Here is a 20,622-nt window from a genome sequence, read left to right on the forward strand (position 1 = left end):
TCAATAAAATGGCTATCATTATTATTCTCATCACCATAATCATCATATATAGGAGGTAAAGTATCATCAAAGTAAATTTTCTCCTCCATGCTTGGGGGACTAGAAATATCATGCTCATCAAAACCAGCTTCCCCAAGCTTAGAATTTTCCATAGCATTAGCAACAATGGTGTTCAAAGCATTCATACTAATAACATTGCCATTAGCACGCATATAAAGTTCCATAGGTTTTTTAATTTTCTCTTCAAACACCTCATGTCCTAACTCAAGATAAATACTATAACGATCTCTAATATTTTTGTTGTTTTCCATTAAGCCTAACTAGTGAAATAAAAACATGCATGGAATTAAGTAAAGTAAAACAAGTAACTAATTTTTTGTGTGTTTTTGATATTGAGAACGCAAACAAAGCAGTAAATAAAATAAAGTAAAGCAAGACAAAAACAAAGTAAAGGGATTGGAAGTGGAGACTCCCCTTGCAGCGTGTCTTGATCTCCCCGGCAACAGTGCCAGAAAAATGTGCTTGATATGCGTACAGCACGTGTCCGTTGGGAACCCCAAGAGAAAGGCGTGATGCGTACAACGGCAAGTTTCCCTCAGTAAGAAACCAAGGTTTATCGAACCAGTAGGAGCCAAGGAGCACGTTGAAGATTGATGGCGGCGGAGTGTAGTGCGGCGCAACACCAGGGATTCCGGCGGCAACGTGAAACCTGCACAACACAACCAAATTACTTTTCCCCAACGTGACAGTGAGGTTGTCAATCTCACCGGCTTGTTGTAACAAAGGATTAGATGTATAGTGTGGATGATGATGTTTGCAGAAAACAGTAGAGCGAGAATTGCAGTAGATTGTATTCGATGTAAAAGAATGGACCGGGGTCCACAGTTCACTAGTGGTGTCTCTCCAATAAGAAATAGCATGTTGGGTGAACAAATTACAGTTGGGCAATTGACAAATAAAGAGGGCATGAAAATGCACATACATGTTATGATGAGTAGTGTGAGATTGAATGGGGCATTACGACAAGGTACATAGACCGCTATCCAGCATGCATCTATGCCTAAAAAGTCCACCTTCAGGTTATCATCCGAACCCCTTCCAGTATTAAGTTGCAAACAACAGACAATTGCATTAAGTATGGTGCGTAATGTAATCAACACAAATATCCTTAGACATAGCATTGATGTTTTATCCCTAGTGGCAACAACACATCCACAACCTTAGAACTTTATGTCACTGTCACAGATTTAATGGAGGCATGAACCCACTATCGAGCATAAATATTCCCTCTTGGAGTTACAAGTAATGACTTGGCCAGAGCCTCTACTAATAACGGAGAGCATGCAAGATCATAAACAACACATAGATGATAGATTGATAATCAACATAGCATAGCATTCTATATTCATCGGATCCCAACAAATGCAATATGTAGCATTACAAATAGATGATCTTGATCATGTTAGGCAGCTCACAAGATCGAACAATGATAGCACAATGAGGAGAAGACAACCATCTAGCTACTGCTATGGACCCATAGTCCAGGGGTGAACTACTCACTCATCACTCTGGAGGCGACCATGGCGGTGAAGAGTCCTCCGGGAGATGATTCCCCTCTCCGGCAGGGTGCCGGAGGCGATCTCCTGAATCCCGCGAGATGGGATTGGCGGCGGCGGCGTCTCTGGAAGGTTTTCCGTATCGTGGCTCTCGGTCCTGGAGTTATTATCGACGAAGGCTTCTTATAGGCGGAAGGATAGGTTTAGGGACGACGCGAGGGACCCACACAACAGAGCCGCGCGGCCAGGGCCCAGGCCGCGCCGCCCTGGCGTGTCGCCTCCTCGTCGCCCCACTCCGTTTCCCTTTCGGACTTCTGGAAGCTTCGTGGAAAAATAAGATCCTGGGCGTTGATTTCGTCCAATACCGAGAATATTTCCTTACTAGGATTTCTGAAACCAAAAACAGTAGAAAACAGCAACTGGCTCTTCGGTATCTCGTTAATAGGTTAGTGCCAGAAAATGCATAAATATGACATAAAGTATGTATAAAACATGTGTGTATCATCATAAAACAAGCATGGAACATAGGAAATTATCGATACGTTGGAGACGTATCAATATCTTAGATTGTCTATCAACTCCATTTAACCAATTACCAAATATATTCGTAATATTGGTTGGAGGTGGAATGTTAAACGTGAAATTAACCGTGCGTCAAACTAATTTAGCTAAAGGGAAATTTATGAAGAGGTGTTCAATAGTCTCCAGCTCTCCGCGGAAAACACATTTCGTACACCCATTCCACCGTCGTTTAGCTAAATTATATTTGGTAAGCAAAACCTTATTACTCAAAAACCACATAAATATTTTTATCTAAGAGGAACTTTAACTTTTTATAGGTATTTTGTCAAAAAAGGTGTGTGGTCATTCATAAGATCTTCATACATAGATTTCGCCGTAAACACGCCATTGGTTGTAAAACTCCAAACAAATCGATCATTCTTTCCATTTAAATTAACCATCATAAATTTTTGGCATAACTATAACCACAAAGTCCATTTGTGACCCACCAACAACCGTCTGAAACTGATATTTAGAAGTGTTCGAGCTAATAGATGAGCTACCGTTACATTCCTGGGATGCAGAATCTTAACTATCAAATTCGGATCGGTTGTTCGTACGTGTACGTCGTCCGTGGCTCCGTGCGCTTCATCCCGCGAACAGCTGGGCCGAGGCCCAACAAAGCTCTGCGAAACGTTTTTTTTTTTTTTGCTCCTTTACCTTTCATCGTCTCCACTCTCTGGCTGTGGCGGCGGCTGGATCGGGCTCGCTGGTGCCTGGTGGCCGCACCTAGACTGAGTGCCCGGCGTGCTGGACGTCCTTCACCAAGTCGCGCACCTCGCGCGGGCGGGAGCTTGATGGAAGGGACGGAATCACTCAGGAGTTGTGGATGGTGGATGTGGCTACACGAGAGGTGGAGCAAGGAGGGCTAATTGTTGTTGTTGCTGCTGGCTATCATCCTGATCTGAAGCTGTCGAGAATTGAGAAAAAGATAGGTTGAGCGCCTCTGCTGCTGTGTGAGAGGACGAGAGAGGAAATTGGTAGGGCCATGCGTGCTTTGTTGTTACTGATTGCTTAGCCTTTGGCCTGCTGCTATAATTTTTCTTTTGGCCTGATTGATTACCTCTATAATTTTTTTGGGGGGAAACATTATTGATTGGTAGCTGCTGTTGATAATCTTATTGCTAGGATGGACTAATTGCCTCATGGAGTTGATGAACAACAAAACACCAATGTGAATTGTTATTATGTAAACTCAGATGTTTGTGTTTGAGGTAGTGAGACAAAGAGATTTTAGTTGTACAAAATCAGTACAATATATGTGAGTCGGATATAGATAGTTAGATTTGCCGATTCATCCGAAATGTGGATGCAAACCGAACCGTGATTTCTAAGAGCATCTCCAGTCGCGTTCCCCAAACCGTACCCAAAGGGATTTGGGACGTGCCGGATAAAAAATCGTTTCGGGTCGCGCGCCCCAAAGGTCCTCTTTGTCTGGCGCGATCCAATATGGTGTCAGCGCCCAGAGCCCGTCCCCGCTACACAGGGGACGCTCCGGGCACACCGAACACAACGAAATGAGAGGCGAGGAGGAGCGGGCCCGACGCGTCAGCGGCTCGGACGCTCAACCGCCGCCTACGTAGCGACGGTGTCATTGCCGGGAAGGGGAACCGTCACATTGGCAACCACGTCGACCGACACACCAGCGAACTCCTTGGAAGAGCAACCGCCGCTCTTTTCGACTTCTGCGCCGCCGTTCATCCGCGCTCAATAAGACCCGTACGTAGGCGCTTTCGGATCTTCAACCGGCCGCCATTCATCCAAGCTTCTCATGATGATCTACATATCTGGGCTTCCATCAGACACCGACAGCGATGGCAAGTCTCCAGGTTGGAACCATTGGTTAGACAAAGTCCGGACGCCCAGCAGCGGCGATGATTCCCTACCGCCACTGGACAGTGCGGAGGAATGGCAGGCCGTGGAGGAGGAGGCGGAGGAGGAAGGGTCTGAGGAGGCGACGGCGGCCTGGGCGAAGGAGGATGCGGACGCGAAAGCGAAGGCCAAGGCGCAGCTGGCGACCACCGTCAATGACGAGGAGGACACATGTTCCTCTGACGCGTCGACCGACACCGCCTCTTCGAAAGAGGTGACGAGCAGGAAGCTCCACCGTGATGAGGACGACGAGGCGGGGCCATCAAAGAAGAAAAAGAAGTAGTTTTAAAAAAATTATATGTAATTTGATTGTTTTTTTTCGAAATTTTTATATGTGATTTATTTATGTTGCACCGATTTGAATATTACAGAGCTTTCTTCTATCTATTAAAACTAATTTTTAAGTTCTCGGGGCGTTTGGGGGACGCGGCTGGGGAGCGACGTCCCCCAAACACGGCACGAACGAAACACGTCCCCCAAACGCTCGATCCGGCGCCGTTGGGAGAGGGTTTGGGGGACGTGACCGGAGATGCTCTAACTACACTGAGAGTTAGAAGTTTCTTTGTCCGACTTGCTCTAAGGCAGTGCCATAGTTATAGATGATGTGTATGAGATTGTGGATGACCGCACCATTCAAGTGTCCCTTCCTGTTTGTGTTGTCCATGGTTGTCTCCGTAGCAAAGCACGGGTATTATGCTAGTATTATATGAAGATGGATATTGCTGGGCTAGTGGTACTTTTCCTAACGAAGTATCTTCCAAAAAACGAGTAGTTGCTCCATTACCAACTTTGAAAAAACCTCTAGTAAAGAAGTCTTCGTTAACCCCCATCAATCCCTTCCAGAAGGGAGAGTCTGTAGGCTTAGCTTTCACCTCAGACAAGGTCCTTTGTCTTAGGTATTTATTATGTAGCAATTCTTGCCACACCCCATCCTTATTAAGAAGTTTATAAATCCACTGACTCAATAAACATCTATTTTTGAGTTCGAGAACCTCAATACCTAAGCCCCTTGATCTTTGGGTCGGCAGACAATATTTCATTTTGTAAGTCTATATTTCCTCTTATTTTCATCGGACTGTCAAAAGAATCTAGACCTGTAGAAATTCAGTCGTTTTCTTACCCCAACAGGTATCTCTAGAAAGGAGAACATAAACATAGGTAAGCTTGTTAAAACTGAATTGATAAGGACAAGTCTATCCCCATAAGATAGTAACTTGCCTTTCCAGTATCCCAATTTACTTTCAAACCGGGTCTCCACTGGATACCAATCAGAATTTCTAAGTTTTCTGTAATGGATAGGAATACCTAAGTACCTAAAGGGTAAGGAACCAGCGTCGCATCCAAATATCTGCTTATACAGATCATCCTCATCCTTTGCCTTACCAAAACAAAAAATCTCACTTTTGTGGAAGTTAATTTTAGGTCCTGAGAGCTCTTCAAACAAACATAGAATTAGTTTCATATTAACAGCTTTCAAGAGGTCATGCTAAAAAAAATGATTGTATCGTCGGCATATTGTAATATAGAGATGCCACCCTCAACAAGATGAGGAATAAGCCCCCCAACTTGACAATCATCTTTTGCTCGTTCAATTATGATGGCAAGCATATCAACTACAATATTAAAAAGCATTGGAGACAGCGGATCTCCTTGCCTCAAACCTTTTTTTGTCTGAAAATAATGACCAATGTCATCATTTACCTTTACTCCGACACTCCCCCTTGAACAAATTGTTGAACTACTCTACACCATTCAGGAGCAAATCCCTTCATTCTCAAAGTCTGTTGTAAAATCGGTTATTTCACTTTATCGTATGCCTTTTCAAAATAAATCTTAAACAAAACCCCGTCCATTTTCTTACTATGTAACTCATGAATGATTTCATGAAGAATGACCACCCCTTCTAAGATATTCCTCCCTGGCATAAAAGCTGATTATGTTGATTTTATAACTTTCGGGGCAATCCCCGTTATGCGATTTGAACCCACTTTAGTAAAAAATTGAAACACACATTAAGTAAACAAATTGGTCTATATTGCTGTATTTGAACCGTATCATCTTTCTTGGGTAATAATGTGATTAAGCCAAAATTCAGTTTATAAAGAGGCAAATCCCCATTACTGAACTGATGAAAAAGCGCCATCAAGTCGTGTTTTGTTACCACCCAATTTTTTTTGATAAAACTCCGCCGGGAAACCGTCAGGCCGGGGAGCTTTATTATGTTCCATATGTGAGATCGCCTCATAAATCTATTCCTCAGAAAAAGGAGCTGTCAAAATCTCATTCTCGATAGCTGAGATATGTGGAATGTCCTGCACCTCCTCCTCAACTAAAGAAATATTATTCGGCGCAGGTGCCCCAAACAATTTCTTATAGAATTCAGTAATATAGACCTTCATATTATCTTCACCAATAATGATTCCTTCTTGTATCTCTAACTGGAAAATTTTCTTTTTTCGATGCTTCCCACTTGAAATCAAGTGGAAGTATCTCGTATTGTTCCCCCCTTCTTGAATATGTTTAACTTTAGCTCTTTGGGCCCACTTAGACTCCTCTTCTCTTCTTAATTTATTTATATTATCATTTGCATTTTTTAGAACTCCCCTTTCCGATAAAGTCAAGTTATTTGTTTCAGCTTTCACATCTAAATGATCAATAATACCTAATAGTATCTCTTTCTTTTGTTTATACTTCCCACTTTGATTTTTTTCCCATCCTTTAAGAAATTTTCTTATGTGCCTTAGCTTATTCAACCAAACATCCATCGGATTCAAACCCACCATAACCGATTTCCACTCCTTTTCAATAATAGAAAAAAACCTTCTTGTCGCAACCAATGCAACTCAAAAGAAATTTTTGGCTTATTACCCATGTGTGCGTTCACCCCTGAATCAATAAGAATCGGTGTCTCCCCGATAGAGCAATTTCCCATGTGGCCCTTTTCAACGCACGAACAGTGACTAAGGGAAATTTTTGTTCCCAAGAGATGGAAGCTAGAACTCTATCTAGCTTCTCATAAGTTGGTTCCTCTCGACGACTCGCCCACGTAAACTGTCTCCCCGATAGAGCAATTTCACGCAAGTTCAAATGTTCAATAATTGCATTAAAGACTAAAAGCCAACGAGCCCTGAAATTATCATTTTTTTCTTCTTGCTTCCCTATAATATTGAAATCACCACCTACCAACATAGGTAATGTTTCAGCCTCACATGTTCGCACTAATTCCGCCAAAAGAAATAGAGAAACTAGATCTTCTAGTCTCCAACAAGGCTACAAAATCTAATTTATGCTCTCTAATTGCCTCTTTGACAAACAAATGCTTAGCAGTATCAAGAAAACCACCAGGATTCCAATTTATTCCTTTTAGATTCTGCATTATGAAAACTGTTTTTAATTCTTCTCCTAGGACTTTTGCGAATATTATTGGTATCATAAATTTTTCTGGTCCTATATTTCTTTTCCTTGACTACCGGCTTTAGATGTTCCAAATGATCATCTAAGTCCAGTGGGATGCCATCATCCTCAATCAAATCCTCACACAAAGTAGATACTTTTGACATCACAAGAGTCGGAGGACCTTCTTCCTTATTCACATTCTCATCCACATTCTTTTGTAAAATCGTTAAAATTCGTTCTTCTTCTACCAATTTAATTCCTTTACTAGATTTTACTACCTCCCCTTTGGATTGTCCTAAAGATATACCTAAACGATCCACCCTATGAATAATTTCAGAATCCGGGATATTAACAATATAATATTTTGGAGGTAAAGGCTTACCTGCACTAGATGAACCATCTCTCAACTGTGCATTCATCATTGCCTTCTCCATCTGGGGCATATCGACTCTAGGTTGGCATCCCAACCTATTACTAGTCCTCACTCCAAGTGAGGCCTTTGGAATTCCCCCAAATGCAATAACCTCCTCCATAGTAGGTTGAGCTGACATATTTTCACATGAGCATTCTATTAGAGATAGAGAAAAAGTAGACTTTGCAGTGTTTAGTGAAGCCCAAGAAAATAATGGAGTCTTACCATTTTTCCTTGGAGATGAGGCAATCCCCATCGAATCCTGAAGACCTATGTTAGAAAGACCCTCCCTTGTAGTCATCAACACCTCATCTGTAATACCCCCCTTCGTTTGTTCCGGTGAACAAACCAAGTTAGGCTCCAATACCGAACCTGCACCACAAGAATCTGACAAACAATGCTCAACTTTACCTATAACAGAAACATTATTATTTTTTGGAACATTAGACATACCAACATGCACAGCAGATCCCACCGAAGAATCCTCCACTATCGGCCCTGAAGCAGCAGTGCCAATCATTGGCAAATGATTGCCGCTGGCCACCACGCCGAGCCCTGGCCCGCCAGCTTCAGGCAGCAGGATCTTCTGTGGCGCTATTGAGGCACACACAACCGACAGCTTCACACCCGCCGCAGAAGATCCCACGTCGATGAGCAGGCAGATGGCCCGCCCATGGACTCCCCGTACAAGAAGCACGGTAGCCTAACGTGCTCTTGCCACCGTCTGATAGAGCGGTAGAAGGGGATGAGGTTGGCAAACGTGGGTTCGAGCTTGGGGGCAACCACTTTTCAGCAACCTTATGTAGCAACAACTGTTTAGTTTTAGTAATGTGGCTCTAGTATGGTAATTGTACTTGATTAGTTGATGTAAGTATGTAGTAGGATTTTGTTTTGGAATCGAGTAGGATGTTCCGTGCTAGCCTGAATATGCGGCTTTTTCATAGTGTGATGTGGAGTACTGATACGTCCAAAACGTATCTACTTTCCCGAACACTTTTGCTATTGTTTTGCCTCTAATTTGTGTATTTTGGATGCAACTAACACGGACTAACGCTGTTTTCAGCAGAATTGCTCTGGTGTCTCGTTTTTGTGCAGAAATCCAACTTTCAGGAAAATCCTCGGAATTTATGCAGAAGGTCCTATTTTCCCAGAATATTGGCGGAGCCAGAAGGGCAAGCCAGGTGGGGGCCCGAGGGCCCCACACACTAGGCCGGCGCGGCCCAGGAGGGGCCCGCGCGGCCCTAGTGTGTGGCGGCCTCGGTCAGCCCCCAACGCCCTCCTTCGGACTACTTATTGCCTTCGACCTAAAAACGCACGGGGAGAAGTAGAAGTCGCCAGAAGCCCTCCAGAAAGCCGCCACATCGCGAAACTCCGTCTCGGGAGCCAGAAGTCTCCGTTGTGGCACTCCGCCGGGACGGGGAATTGGAGGAGATCATCGCCATCATCATCACCGACGCCTCTTCATCAACCAGCCATGTTTCCCCCATCCATGTGTGAGTAATTCCCCCGCTGTAGGCTGAAGGGGATGGTAGGGATTGGATGAGATTGGTCATGTAATAGCATAAGATTGTTAGGGCATAGTGCCTAGTGTCCGTAATTGGTACTTTGATGATATTGTTGCAACTTGTTATGCTTAATGCTTGTCACTAGGACCCGAGTGCCATGATCTCAGATCTGAACATGTTATTGTTTCATCATGATATTCATTGTTTTATGATCTTACCTGCAAGTTGTATACACATGTCGCTGTCCGGAACCAATGGCCCCGAAGTGACAAGAATCGGGACAACCGGAGGGGATGGTAGTGATGTGAGTATCACATGTGTTCACGGAGTGTTAATGGTTTGCTCCGGTACTCTATTAAAAGGAGTACCTTAATATCCAGTAGATTCCCTTGAGGCCCGGCTGCCACCGGCTGGTAGGACAAAAGATGTTGTGCAAGTTTCTCATTGTGAGCACGTACGACTATATATGGAACGCATGCCTATTGATTGCTTTCTACTTGGACACCATTTTATTATTATCTGCAAATGTCCTGCTATGATTTTTACATGAGTTTCTCTCATCCATGCAACGCCCGTTATTTGTCCCCGTGCCTACAGTATTTTAATCCTGTTGTTTACTATAATCACTACTGCTGTCTCTGTTACTCTGCTGCTGTTATTTCACTACTGCTACTGCTATAAAACTGTTACTACTGATAAACTCTTACGAGCAAGTCTGTTTCAGTGTGCTGAATTGACAACTCCGCTGTTAAGGCTTCCAAGTATTCTTTGTCTCCCCTTGTGTCGAATCAATAAATTGGGATTTACTTCCCGCGAAGACTGCTGCGATCCCCTATACTTGTGGGTCATCAAGTACCTTTTTAGGGCATCTCTAGCGGGTGACGCATTTTGGATGCCTAAAATGTCCGCGGGCGTTCATTTGCGTCGGCTTGCGGACGCGAAAATGTTCATGCGTCTGTTTACATAGGGGTGGCTCTAGCGGTCCGACGCATTTTGGGCGCGGACCATTTTTGGTTCAGAAATTTCATAAAACATGTCAAACAATCAAATTGCACGAAATTATAGCCAGCATATTAGCTCAAATTGAGGTCTCAAATAAGTTCATCACATTTTGCACATGATACAGCGTAAAATGGAGTCTAAAAGGGGCACAACGTGGCCAGAACAGCAAATGTAGTCCAAAAGGAGGCCATGGTGCTTGACATTGGCGCCGCAGACCAGGCGTCTCGCGCGCAGATTTCGGCGCGTTTCTTCGTGAACCAGGCCCTGATGTCGTCGTTCATGCTGCTCAAGTCGGTCAGCATGATCCTTGTATCCTCTGCATGGGTATTGGCCTCGGCGGACATCTTTTGGGCCTCGGCGTCACGCAATTTGGCCTCGGCGTCTACCTTTTTGGCCTCGACATCTATCCTTTGGACCTCAATGATCTCTTTGGTGAGGTTAAGGTAGATGGCAGTTGCGGCCTCTTTTTCCAGACGCTTCTTCTCGTCCCTTTTCTCCATGGCGGCTAGATTCTCTACCATCATCTTCTCCAAAGTTTGCGTGAACGCAAGGGATGCTGCCTCCTGGGCTAGATCTTCCTTGGTAGCCTTATGGCCCCGAGGACGAGGTGGAAGGGTTTTCTGCCCATGATCGTCGTCTTAGCCTTTGACAACAACCGTTGATGTCCCATTCTTGAAATCTTCATCTTAGGCCGCAAAGCTTGTATTCCACTTTTGTGCGTCCTTCAGTTTGTCCCAGCAATGGACCATATGGAAGCCCTTCTTATATGTTGCCTTGAACCTCTCCAAGGCACAGGATACCTGAAATTGGTAAAGACCGGATCATGGTTTACAAATGATGTACATGGAATATAATGATGATGCTCGTTTGTTTACCACTGAAATCACGCCAGCGCCGCTCATGGGGTTGTTGACAACATGTTCGACGGCGGAGCAGAACTTGTTTGTCTCTTGTTTGATGTAGCTCCATCCTTTTCTGATGGACTCTTTCGTGAGAGTGCTTTTCATCTCGTAGGACGTGTGACGCTTTCTCTCATGGTACTCCTGCACCACCTTGGCCTAGTACACCTTGCCCTTTTGTTGGGCGCCATTAATGGAGCCATGGCTCGTCGTGAGCCACGCCTCGCACAAACACTTGTCCTCATCGTCGTTGATGCCGATCGGTCCCGTGGATCTCCCCCTTCTTCTTGGTACCATCATCCGTGTTGAGGACAAGCCCTGTTGGCGCCTCCCCATAGTCGTCGACGCAGACGGTTGTTGCCTACGTGGGTTGGGTGGAGAACATTCGTGCGCCATCGATGTCCACCCCATCTTGTGTCTGTGGCCACTGATCATGCGACCCTGTCCCGATGCCGATGTCGCCAACGAGGCCACCGCCGTAGATCATGGCCTCGATGTCACTCTCATTGCGTCCCTTCCAATAGGCCTACGAATCACCGTACGTCAGACGCATGACACATGGCAGACCCACACAGTGAGAGAGCTTACGTACCGGGTCATCCATCGTCGGGGCAGATGGTGTCATTTCATCAAATAGGGTGCGGGGCACCGACATGCTCTCCTCCGGGACCTGACGCATCTTCTGTGTCACGCCGGGGTACGAGTCATCGCTTCTTCACGTCCGGTTTAGGTCGGGAACCGGCGTCGCGTTGAACTGCACCGGCGCGATGCCGCAGGCAAACCGCGATGCCGCGTGAACCTGCAAGGGAGCAGGCGTTCCAGGACGCAGATGGAAACTTACCGAGCTCACCGTTGAGGCCGGTGGAGTGATGGCGACAATCCCATCTCGCTGGACGAGGAGCATGGCCTCCGCTAAGCTCTGATGGAGGCGTACTTGCCGAAGATAGTACCCGGGGTTTACTGAAGGCCCACGTCTCGAAGATTAAGAAAAATCGGAAGCCCAGATTATTATTAAGGAAAGCTAGAGTTGTATTAGGAGATAATATTTGTAATCTCGCGGGATGAGTTGGAAACCATCCCGGACTCTGTAACTTGTACGTCACGAATCCCTCGACTCCACCTCCTATATAAGGGGGAGTCGAGGGGCAAAGAAAGCATCGAATCATTGTCTCACGAACCATAGTTTTCATATCGTCGAGTACTTTTCGGCTGAAACCTTCGAGATCTACTTGCCCTCTACTTCCAACTAAACCCTAGTCTACAACCCGTAGGCATTGACAAGTTAATACCTTGTCAATTGGCGCCGTCTGTGGGAATTAGAGGCGTCAAGGATCTGATCTCGATGGCACGTTCAAGATCGTCGACTTCGTCAACAGCAAGCAACGCGATGGATCGAGGTAAATAGATCGCAACTGGTCTTGTCGATTTTGTTCCTCACCCGCCCTCCCATTTGGATGCATATGCGTACTGGAGGAGCCCATGGAGATGACGTTCAGAAGGTTCCACTTTCGCGTCGAGAAGGAGGGAGCGTATCGCCTCGAAATTCCGATCTCATCGGGATTATCGGCGGTCGATTCCGATTTTTCGAACTCAGCATCGTCAATCGAGTCAGGCGAAGAGAAGACTTCGTCGCCACGCTTCATCAGCACCAGGGCAAGCGAAAAACTCGCCAAGATCTTCAGCGACATGTCTTTCGAGTCATCTGCGGACTCCTATATAAGCGATGACTCGAGCAGCATCGACAGCTTCAACTTCATCGACAAACCCATTACTGTGGGCAAGGTCTTCACCAATCTCTATGATGGTGTCACCAAACCCAGCAAAGATCTGAATTCAAAATATCATCAGATTTATGCCATCGAAGAGCCAAGCTGCGATCAAGAGGAAACGTCTGAGGCTTTCGACGACTTGGGAAATCCATACGTCGATCCCTCCGATCTACGACGAGGTTTAGGCAGCAAATATGTCGGACCTACACCACGTCTTAGGGTTCAACTCCAACAAGCAGCATGGGATAGAGCCGCAAGAGCTATGGATGGCTCAGAACCAATGGCCACAACAGCCACGCCAGAAGAATTGCAAGCATATCAATACAGGCTCGCGCGAGCTGCAAGGGAATTGGAAAAACAGACAGCTGCTTTGAACAGAAGGAGGGAGGCAGCCTCCGCATCAAGCAGACGAAGGGCAGAGTTAAGTCGACAATCAGGAACTTCGGGAGACAGCCACAGGGAAGCTCGGAACAGAGCGAGATCAAGGCTGCAACACATACCTGAAGGAGAAAGAGAGCACTTGGTTCAAAACCTCGACATGTCTTTTATGTTGAGAGACACAAGAGGGAACATTATCCCCAAGACACCAGAAGCTGGGTATATGGCAATACAGGCCTTTATCCTTGCGTCCAAGCCACTCCCAGGAGATTCAAGGGAAGCATTGTACAATATGGCGATGGCAGGAGTCGGAGCCATGGGAACGGCGTTTGTGTCAACGCCTACTGAAGGAACAACAAGGCAAAATAGTCCACGACCTGCGGCAGCAGCGACAGTTCCCGAAGGAACAAGTGGTGCAAGAGACACAGCAGCGCAAGCAAGGGTGGACAGAGCACGGCAAAATAGAAGAGAACATCGGCATTCCCCAGAACTAAACGACGAGGATATGTGTGGGTTGCCATGCTTCACAAGGAGGGTCCGAAAAACTCGAGTCCCTTCGGGGTTTAAGCTGCCTGATAACTTCAAAAAATTCGACGGTCTGCAAGACCCAGAGGACTGGCTAGTTGATTACCTCGAGACGGTGAAACTCACAGGAGGAACCAGAGCAACAGCTATGCAAAGCATCCAGGTGCATTTAAGTGGAGCCGCGCGATCATGGATAAAAAAGCTTCCTCCAGGATCCATCGACAACTGGGATAGCTTCGAGGACGTGTTCGTCAAGAATTTCCAGTCCACTTGCAAAAAACCTGCATTGCTAGAGGATTTGAGGGCGTGTCGACAAAAGCCAGACGAATCAATGAGGAAGTACATCCAAAGATGGAATATCATTAAAAACTCGGCAGAGAATATATCTGACGAGAGAGCGATAGATGCGTTTGTCGCAGGAATCAGGCGGGGAGATTTTGTCGAGGACTTGGGGAGAACCAATGCAAAGACAGTATCCGCATTAATGGAGATAGCAAACAGATGGGCAGATGGAGAAGATGTTGTTCACAACAAACGACATAGGTCACCAGAAGAGGACCGCGGTCGAAATTATCAGAACATGCAACGATTTCCTCGGCAGTACTCAAGCTATGATGCTCCTGGGAAAATTTCGGCTGGCTTTCGAGCAAGCGCCGGAGGAAACAATAGAGATGATTATCAGAGGAGCAACGAGCAGCGAGGCGACAATAGAGATGACTCTCAAAACAACAGGCAAAATACTGGACCAAGGTTCCAAAGACCTTTCGTGTCCCCCGAAGAGATGATGAACGGGCCGTGTCAGATGCATTTTTATCTCGACAACAACGGAAAAAGACAGTCAGGACACTTGCAAAAAGATTGCCGAAATTTCCAAGCAATGCTAAGATGGGTCACGCCAATGCCCAGGCAGCACACAGGAATCCTCAGGGACCTAGGAGCGAGATCCACTTGCCACCTCCTCCTGCAATTACGGACGAAAATCGACATCAGCTCAGAATAGCGGCAGCACCTGCACCACCACCTTATGTTGATCCCAATTCTAACGGAGCGGTCTCGATGATTCAGAAAGGCAGGCCATCCAATAGGCTCAGAAAGTAATCTCGCGACAGGTGTTCATGGCAGAGAAGATGCCTCCACCAACGGTTGAGTACCTTAATTGGTCAGGGCAAGATATTGGCTTCACAATAGCAGATCATCCACAGCAAGTTCCTCGACCAGGGCAGTCAGCACTTATTTTACCAGCAGTAATCGCAGGATTCGATGTATCTCGAGTGTTCATAGATGGCGGCAGCAGTTTAAACCTTATGTATGCAGATACACTAAGGAAGATGAACATATCCCTAGCAAACCTGAAACCAACCGACACGCGATTCCACGGTATTACACCGGAGAAGCCAAGTTATCCGCTGGGGAAGATTAATCTCGACGTTCAGTTTGGGACCCGAGAAAACTACAGAATAGAGAAGCTGGAATTTCAAGTTGTAGACTTCCCATCACAATACCACGCTTTATTGGGACGACCAGCATATGCCAGGTTTATGGCGGTACCATATTACACATACCTGTTGTGGAGGATGCCTGGACCTAAGGGACCAATCACAGTCAAAGAAAGCTTTGCGCTAGCCGATAAGTGTGATAAGGATTTTCATCGACTGTCAGAAACCTTCGGGATGCAAGCAGAGTACATGGCGTCAAGGCTCACGACTGACTATGATGTGTTGCCAGATGTAGGAAGGCCCAACAAAGAATCAACTTTCAACACTGAGAAAAATTCTAAGGAGGTGCAGATTCACCCAACAGACCCGAAAAAGATGACGTCCATTGCGATAGACATGGACCTCGCATAGGAAAGTGCGCTCGTCGAGTTCCTCCATGAGCACTGGAAAATCTTCGCATGGTGTCCGGCTGACATGCCAGGAGTACCCAGGGAACTTGCCGAGCACCACCTAAACTTGGATCCATTAGCGAGGCCAATAAAGCAACCATTGCGGCATTTTTCGGAGCCAAACCGCAAAGCTATGCTGTCAGAAATCGATCGACTGAGAGAAGCTGGTTTTATAAAGGAGCTGCACACAGAAGCCACATGGGTAGCAAACCCAGTGTTGGTGCCGAAGAAAAACACTAAAGTCCGTCGCATGTGCATCGACTTTACGTGTCTCGATAAACATTGTCCAAAGGATCACTTTCCCCTCCCGAGGATCGATCAAATTATCGATTCCACGGCAGGATGTGAACGTCTTTCCTTCCTGGATGCATATTTTGGTTATAACCAGATCAGATTGAAAGAAGAAGATGAGGTCAAAAGAGCGTTCATCACACCTTATGGCGTGTTTTGCTACAGAACAATGCCTTTTGGTCTAAAAAACGCGGGAGCAATATACCAGAGGATGATGCAGAAGTGCTTAGCAACACAGATTGGGAAAAACGTATAAGTGTACATCGATGATGTCATCATAACATCAAAAAAGGGGACAACATTAATCGAAGATTTGAAGGAAACCTTCAATAACCTCGACAAGTTTTCCCTCAAGTTGAACCCGACGAAGTGTTCCTTTGGTGTCCCTGCAGGAGAACTTCTTGGGTTTCTAGTTTCAGCAAGAGGGATTGAAGCCAATCCCGAAAAAATCCAAGCTATCGTAACAATGAGGAAGCCAACAAAGTTGAAGGAAATACAGCAGCTAACTGAGCGAGTCGCAGCTTTAAGCAGATTTGTCGCCAGGCTGGGAGAAAAAGCGTTACCATTCTACGCTTTAATCAAGCAAGGAGAGAAATTCCAGTGGAACGAAGAGGCCGATAGAGCCTTCGAGGATTTAAAGCGCACAATTTCGACACCACCAATCTTGGTGGCGCCGAAAGAGAAGGAACCTCTCCTGTTATACATTGCAGCTACGCCTCAGGTGGTCAGTACGGCGCTAGTTGTCGAAAGGGAAGAAGAAGGAAAGCTCCATGGAGTACAAAGATCGGTATATTTCATCAGCGAAGTTTTATCGCCTTCCAAACAGCGGTACCTACAGTACCAGAAGTTAGCATATGGAGTGTTCACAACAGCAAGAAAATTGCGCCACTATTTTTTGGCACACCCGATAATAGTGGTCAATGATGCACCTCTATCAAATATACTGAACAATCCAGAAGCTACAGGGCGTGTCTCCCTTTGGGGAATAGAACTTTCCCCTCGAGACATCACGTATGAAAAAAGAAAGGCAATCAAGTCGCAAATTCTGCCAGATTTCATCGCAGAGTGGATGGAGCTGCAAAACACGGGACCTCCAGACTTATCGAGAACTTGGACCATGAACTTCGACGGGTCCAAAAGGGTAGAAGGAGCTGGTGCATGCGTGCTACTTATATCACCTGAAGGCGACAAACTGAAGTATGTTCTACGGATGACGTTCCCAAACGCATCTAACAATGAAGCGGAATACGAAGCTCTCATACACGGGATGAAGATGGCGAAAGCTTGTGGTGCAACCCGATTAAAAATCTTTGGCGACTCGCAATTTGTAGCTCAGCAGGTTATGAACCAATGTGATGCAGTCAATGACAGCATGGTGGCATACAAGGCAGTGTACAACGAGCTTGAGAAATTATTCGATGGATGCGAAGTAAATCACATCAGGAGGCTAAGCAACGGCGAAGCCGATGTTCTCGCAAATATCCGGTCGCAATGCCTTGCAATTCCGCCAGGTGTGTTTTGGGAAGAGATAACCGAGAGGTCCACTAAACCGAAGAAGGTGCAAAAGAAGGAAAAGGAGGAAAAAACTTCGACGGCTCTCAAAGAAGCACCAGAAGAAGAAGAGGACCAGGAGCTGGTACTGATGGTGGAAGTCCCATGGATGCAAGCGTACATATCGTATATCCTAAGGAAAGAAATACCCAACGATCCATTTGAAGCAAGGCGAGTTATTCGACGGTCCAAAGCCTTTACAGTGATCAAGGGGGAGTTATACAAGCGAAGCATTTCGGGCGTACTGCAAAGGTGCGTTACACCCGAAGAAGGAATGATCATCTTAAAGGACGTACACGAGGGAATATGTTGTCACCACGCGAGTAGTCGAGCTATTGCGGCCAAGGTTTTTCGGGCTGGATTTTATTGGTTGACAGCAATCGAGGATGCAAAAGAGATAGTACGAACCTGCGACGCGTGCCAGAGATTCGCCGGAAGACCCCACTCTCCGACAGCAGAGCTGATGCCAATACCATTGTCTTGGCCCTTTGCCCAATGGGGTCTCGATATGGTGGGAAAATTACACAAGGCCTCGCCAGGTGGATACGAGTACATGCTGGTTGCTGTCGACAAATTCACCAAGTGGATAGAAGCAAAGCCGATAAATTCACCGGATGCAGTGTCAGCAATAAAATTCGTGAAGAGTATCGTCTTTCGATTTGGAGTACCTCACAGCATCGTCACATACAATGGCAGCAACTTCACATCCAAGGAATTCAAGGCGTATTGTGCAGAGGTAGGCATCAAATTGCACTTCGCGTCAGTTGGGCACCCGCAAACCAATGGTCAAGTCGAGAAAGCCAATGGTATCATCTGCAATGGTATTAAAAAGCGCCTGCTGGGACCACTTGAAAAGGCTCGACATACTTGGCCAGAAGAGTTGCCAAGTGTCCTGTGGAGTATTCAAACAACACCAAATACGGTGACACAAGAAACTCCGTTCTTCCTCGTCCATGGGGCTGAGGCAGTACTACCGATTGAAATAGAGCATGACTCCCCAAGAGTCACAGAGTATGACGAAGAAACTTCAAGAAGAGCTTTGGAGGACGATGTAGATGCACTCGACGAAGCTCGAGATGAAGTACTCTCACGAGTTACCAAGTACCAGCAAGACCTGAAAAACTACCAAAGTCGATGATTATGGCCAAGATCTTTTCAAGTCGGAGATTTAGTCCTACGGCTCAATCAGCAAAGTACTGAGAAACTCGAGTCGCCATGGCTGGGCCCTTACATCGTCACAGAAGTAATTGAAGGAGGAGCATACAGGATCAAGGACAAGAAGACAGGGGTTCCAGAGAAAAATCCCTGGAACTTGGCGCAGCTCAGGCGGTTCTACGCTTAGAAGCGAAATATAGTCCTCTGTAAAAATACAATGTACTGAAACGCCCGCGAGTTTTCAGACGCACTCTTTTCCTCTTCAGGGCACCGAGTGGGGCTGAAAAGGTTTTTAATGAGGCGGGCTCGCGGTGCTGCAATATTGTAAAATATAGTGATGACATACATCTTTTTCTTCGACAGGCTCGGGGGCTCATAACCCACGACAGCAAAATATACATATTCTCGCAAAAACAGTAAAATCTTTGAGACGAAAAAATAGAATAAGCTTCGGCCAAAGGCTCGGGGGCTTCGCAATATAGATTACACTTCACAATATAGACAATTTCATCAAATACAAAGAATTCAAATAAAAATATAGACATAACTTTTCGCAATATAGTACAACTCAGTCAAAACCTAATATACTATCTATGGATAAACCTTTGTTACTTGCAGCAGTCGTCTTATGATCAGCGTAGCTCCCCTTGACAAAGAATTCAGAATCCATCCGAAGAAGTTCATCCATCATCTCTTCGGCTACAGGAGTCACCATGTCATTAATTTCGTCGATGTTATTCTTTCGTCTCGATTTCTTGGCCAGGCATTCGGAGACAATCTTCGTCAGATCCAATTTTGGATGGCAGATATGTATCATAATCATGGCGAATCTTGCTCCAGCAGTCAACTGAGCCCGTACGAAATTATGAATACGAGGAGCATCCCAAAAATTTTCCATCAGACCAAGAAGAGTCTCGGGCGCCTAGTCTCGAGGAAACATTGTCTTATAAACAAGGGACAATGTTCTGGTGGAGCGATCAAGGAAATCGCGAACTTGACAGGCGCGGTCTTGAAACCTGACAATCTGTCGGGTCCGTTCTGGAGTGGCCCAGAATAAACAACCATGATCAAGAGAAAGGTTAATGAGAAGATTGGTCCTCGCGTTTACCCTCTCGTCTTCAGCAGCAGCATCGAGAAAGGAACCTATTTGGCGACAGCACGAGAAATTCAAGAAAGATATAAAAGAAAGATAGAAAAAGTTCTGGTTTGAACAAACATACCGGACATATCAGCACTGGCTTCATTCATCAATTCAAACATGGAATTTTCTCGAGTGGTTGCCTTTTCAGCTTCGGAAACAGCGGCTTCCTTGGCAGCTATGGCTTCTCGAGCTTCTTGAAGGGCAATTTTTTCTCTTTCGGATGCTTTTTGGGATTGCTCCATCATCACAAGAGTTTGCTTTTTCATGGATTGAAGTTGTTGGCGAAGCTCTTGCAAATCTTGCGAGAAGTGTTTACTTGAAGAACCTTCGATAAGGTTATCCTCGACAAGTGTTTTCTTCGAGAAGGAGGAAGCAGGAAAAGTATCGACAGGATGAGGATTTGCGGAGTAGTTATCAAATATCAACTGAAAAAGAAAATTTCAGTATCAATGATCACGCAAAGCAGAATTCCATTAACCTTCGGAAAGTTTACACAGCCATTACAGAAGAAGTCTTCAAAAGAACTACTACGACAGTTGTCGCCAAAGCTATTGTAACGACAACATCAAAAGAAACAGTAAAAAAGAAGATAGGGCATTCTACTAGACCTCCGGCTTCGACGAGCTAGGAGCAGGAGTCGGCTTGCATCCAAGATAGGCGAGGATCTTCTTTGAGATGGGCTTTGCAGCCCTGATCAGTGATTGCCACTTCGTGGTCTCCATCT

At 45.7% G+C, this 20,622-nt stretch overlaps 1 protein-coding gene across 1 annotated transcript in view; it reads left to right on the forward strand.

The window, feature by feature from the left end:
• Positions 1–8,451, forward strand: part of LOC139831408 (uncharacterized) — a 64,822-nt gene extending 56,371 nt beyond the window's left edge. Inside the window, exons 4-5 of the mRNA XM_071820676.1 lie at positions 3,930–4,203; positions 8,245–8,451. Of these exons, the coding sequence (XP_071676777.1) occupies positions 3,930–4,203; positions 8,245–8,451 (481 nt within the window). The remainder of the gene's footprint in view (positions 1–3,929; positions 4,204–8,244) is intronic.
• Positions 8,452–20,622: the final 12,171 nt, after the last annotated feature.

Source organism: Lolium perenne, chromosome 5, assembly GCF_019359855.2.
Source record: "Lolium perenne isolate Kyuss_39 chromosome 5, Kyuss_2.0, whole genome shotgun sequence".
Classification (NCBI taxonomy): Eukaryota; Viridiplantae; Streptophyta; class Magnoliopsida; order Poales; family Poaceae; genus Lolium; species Lolium perenne.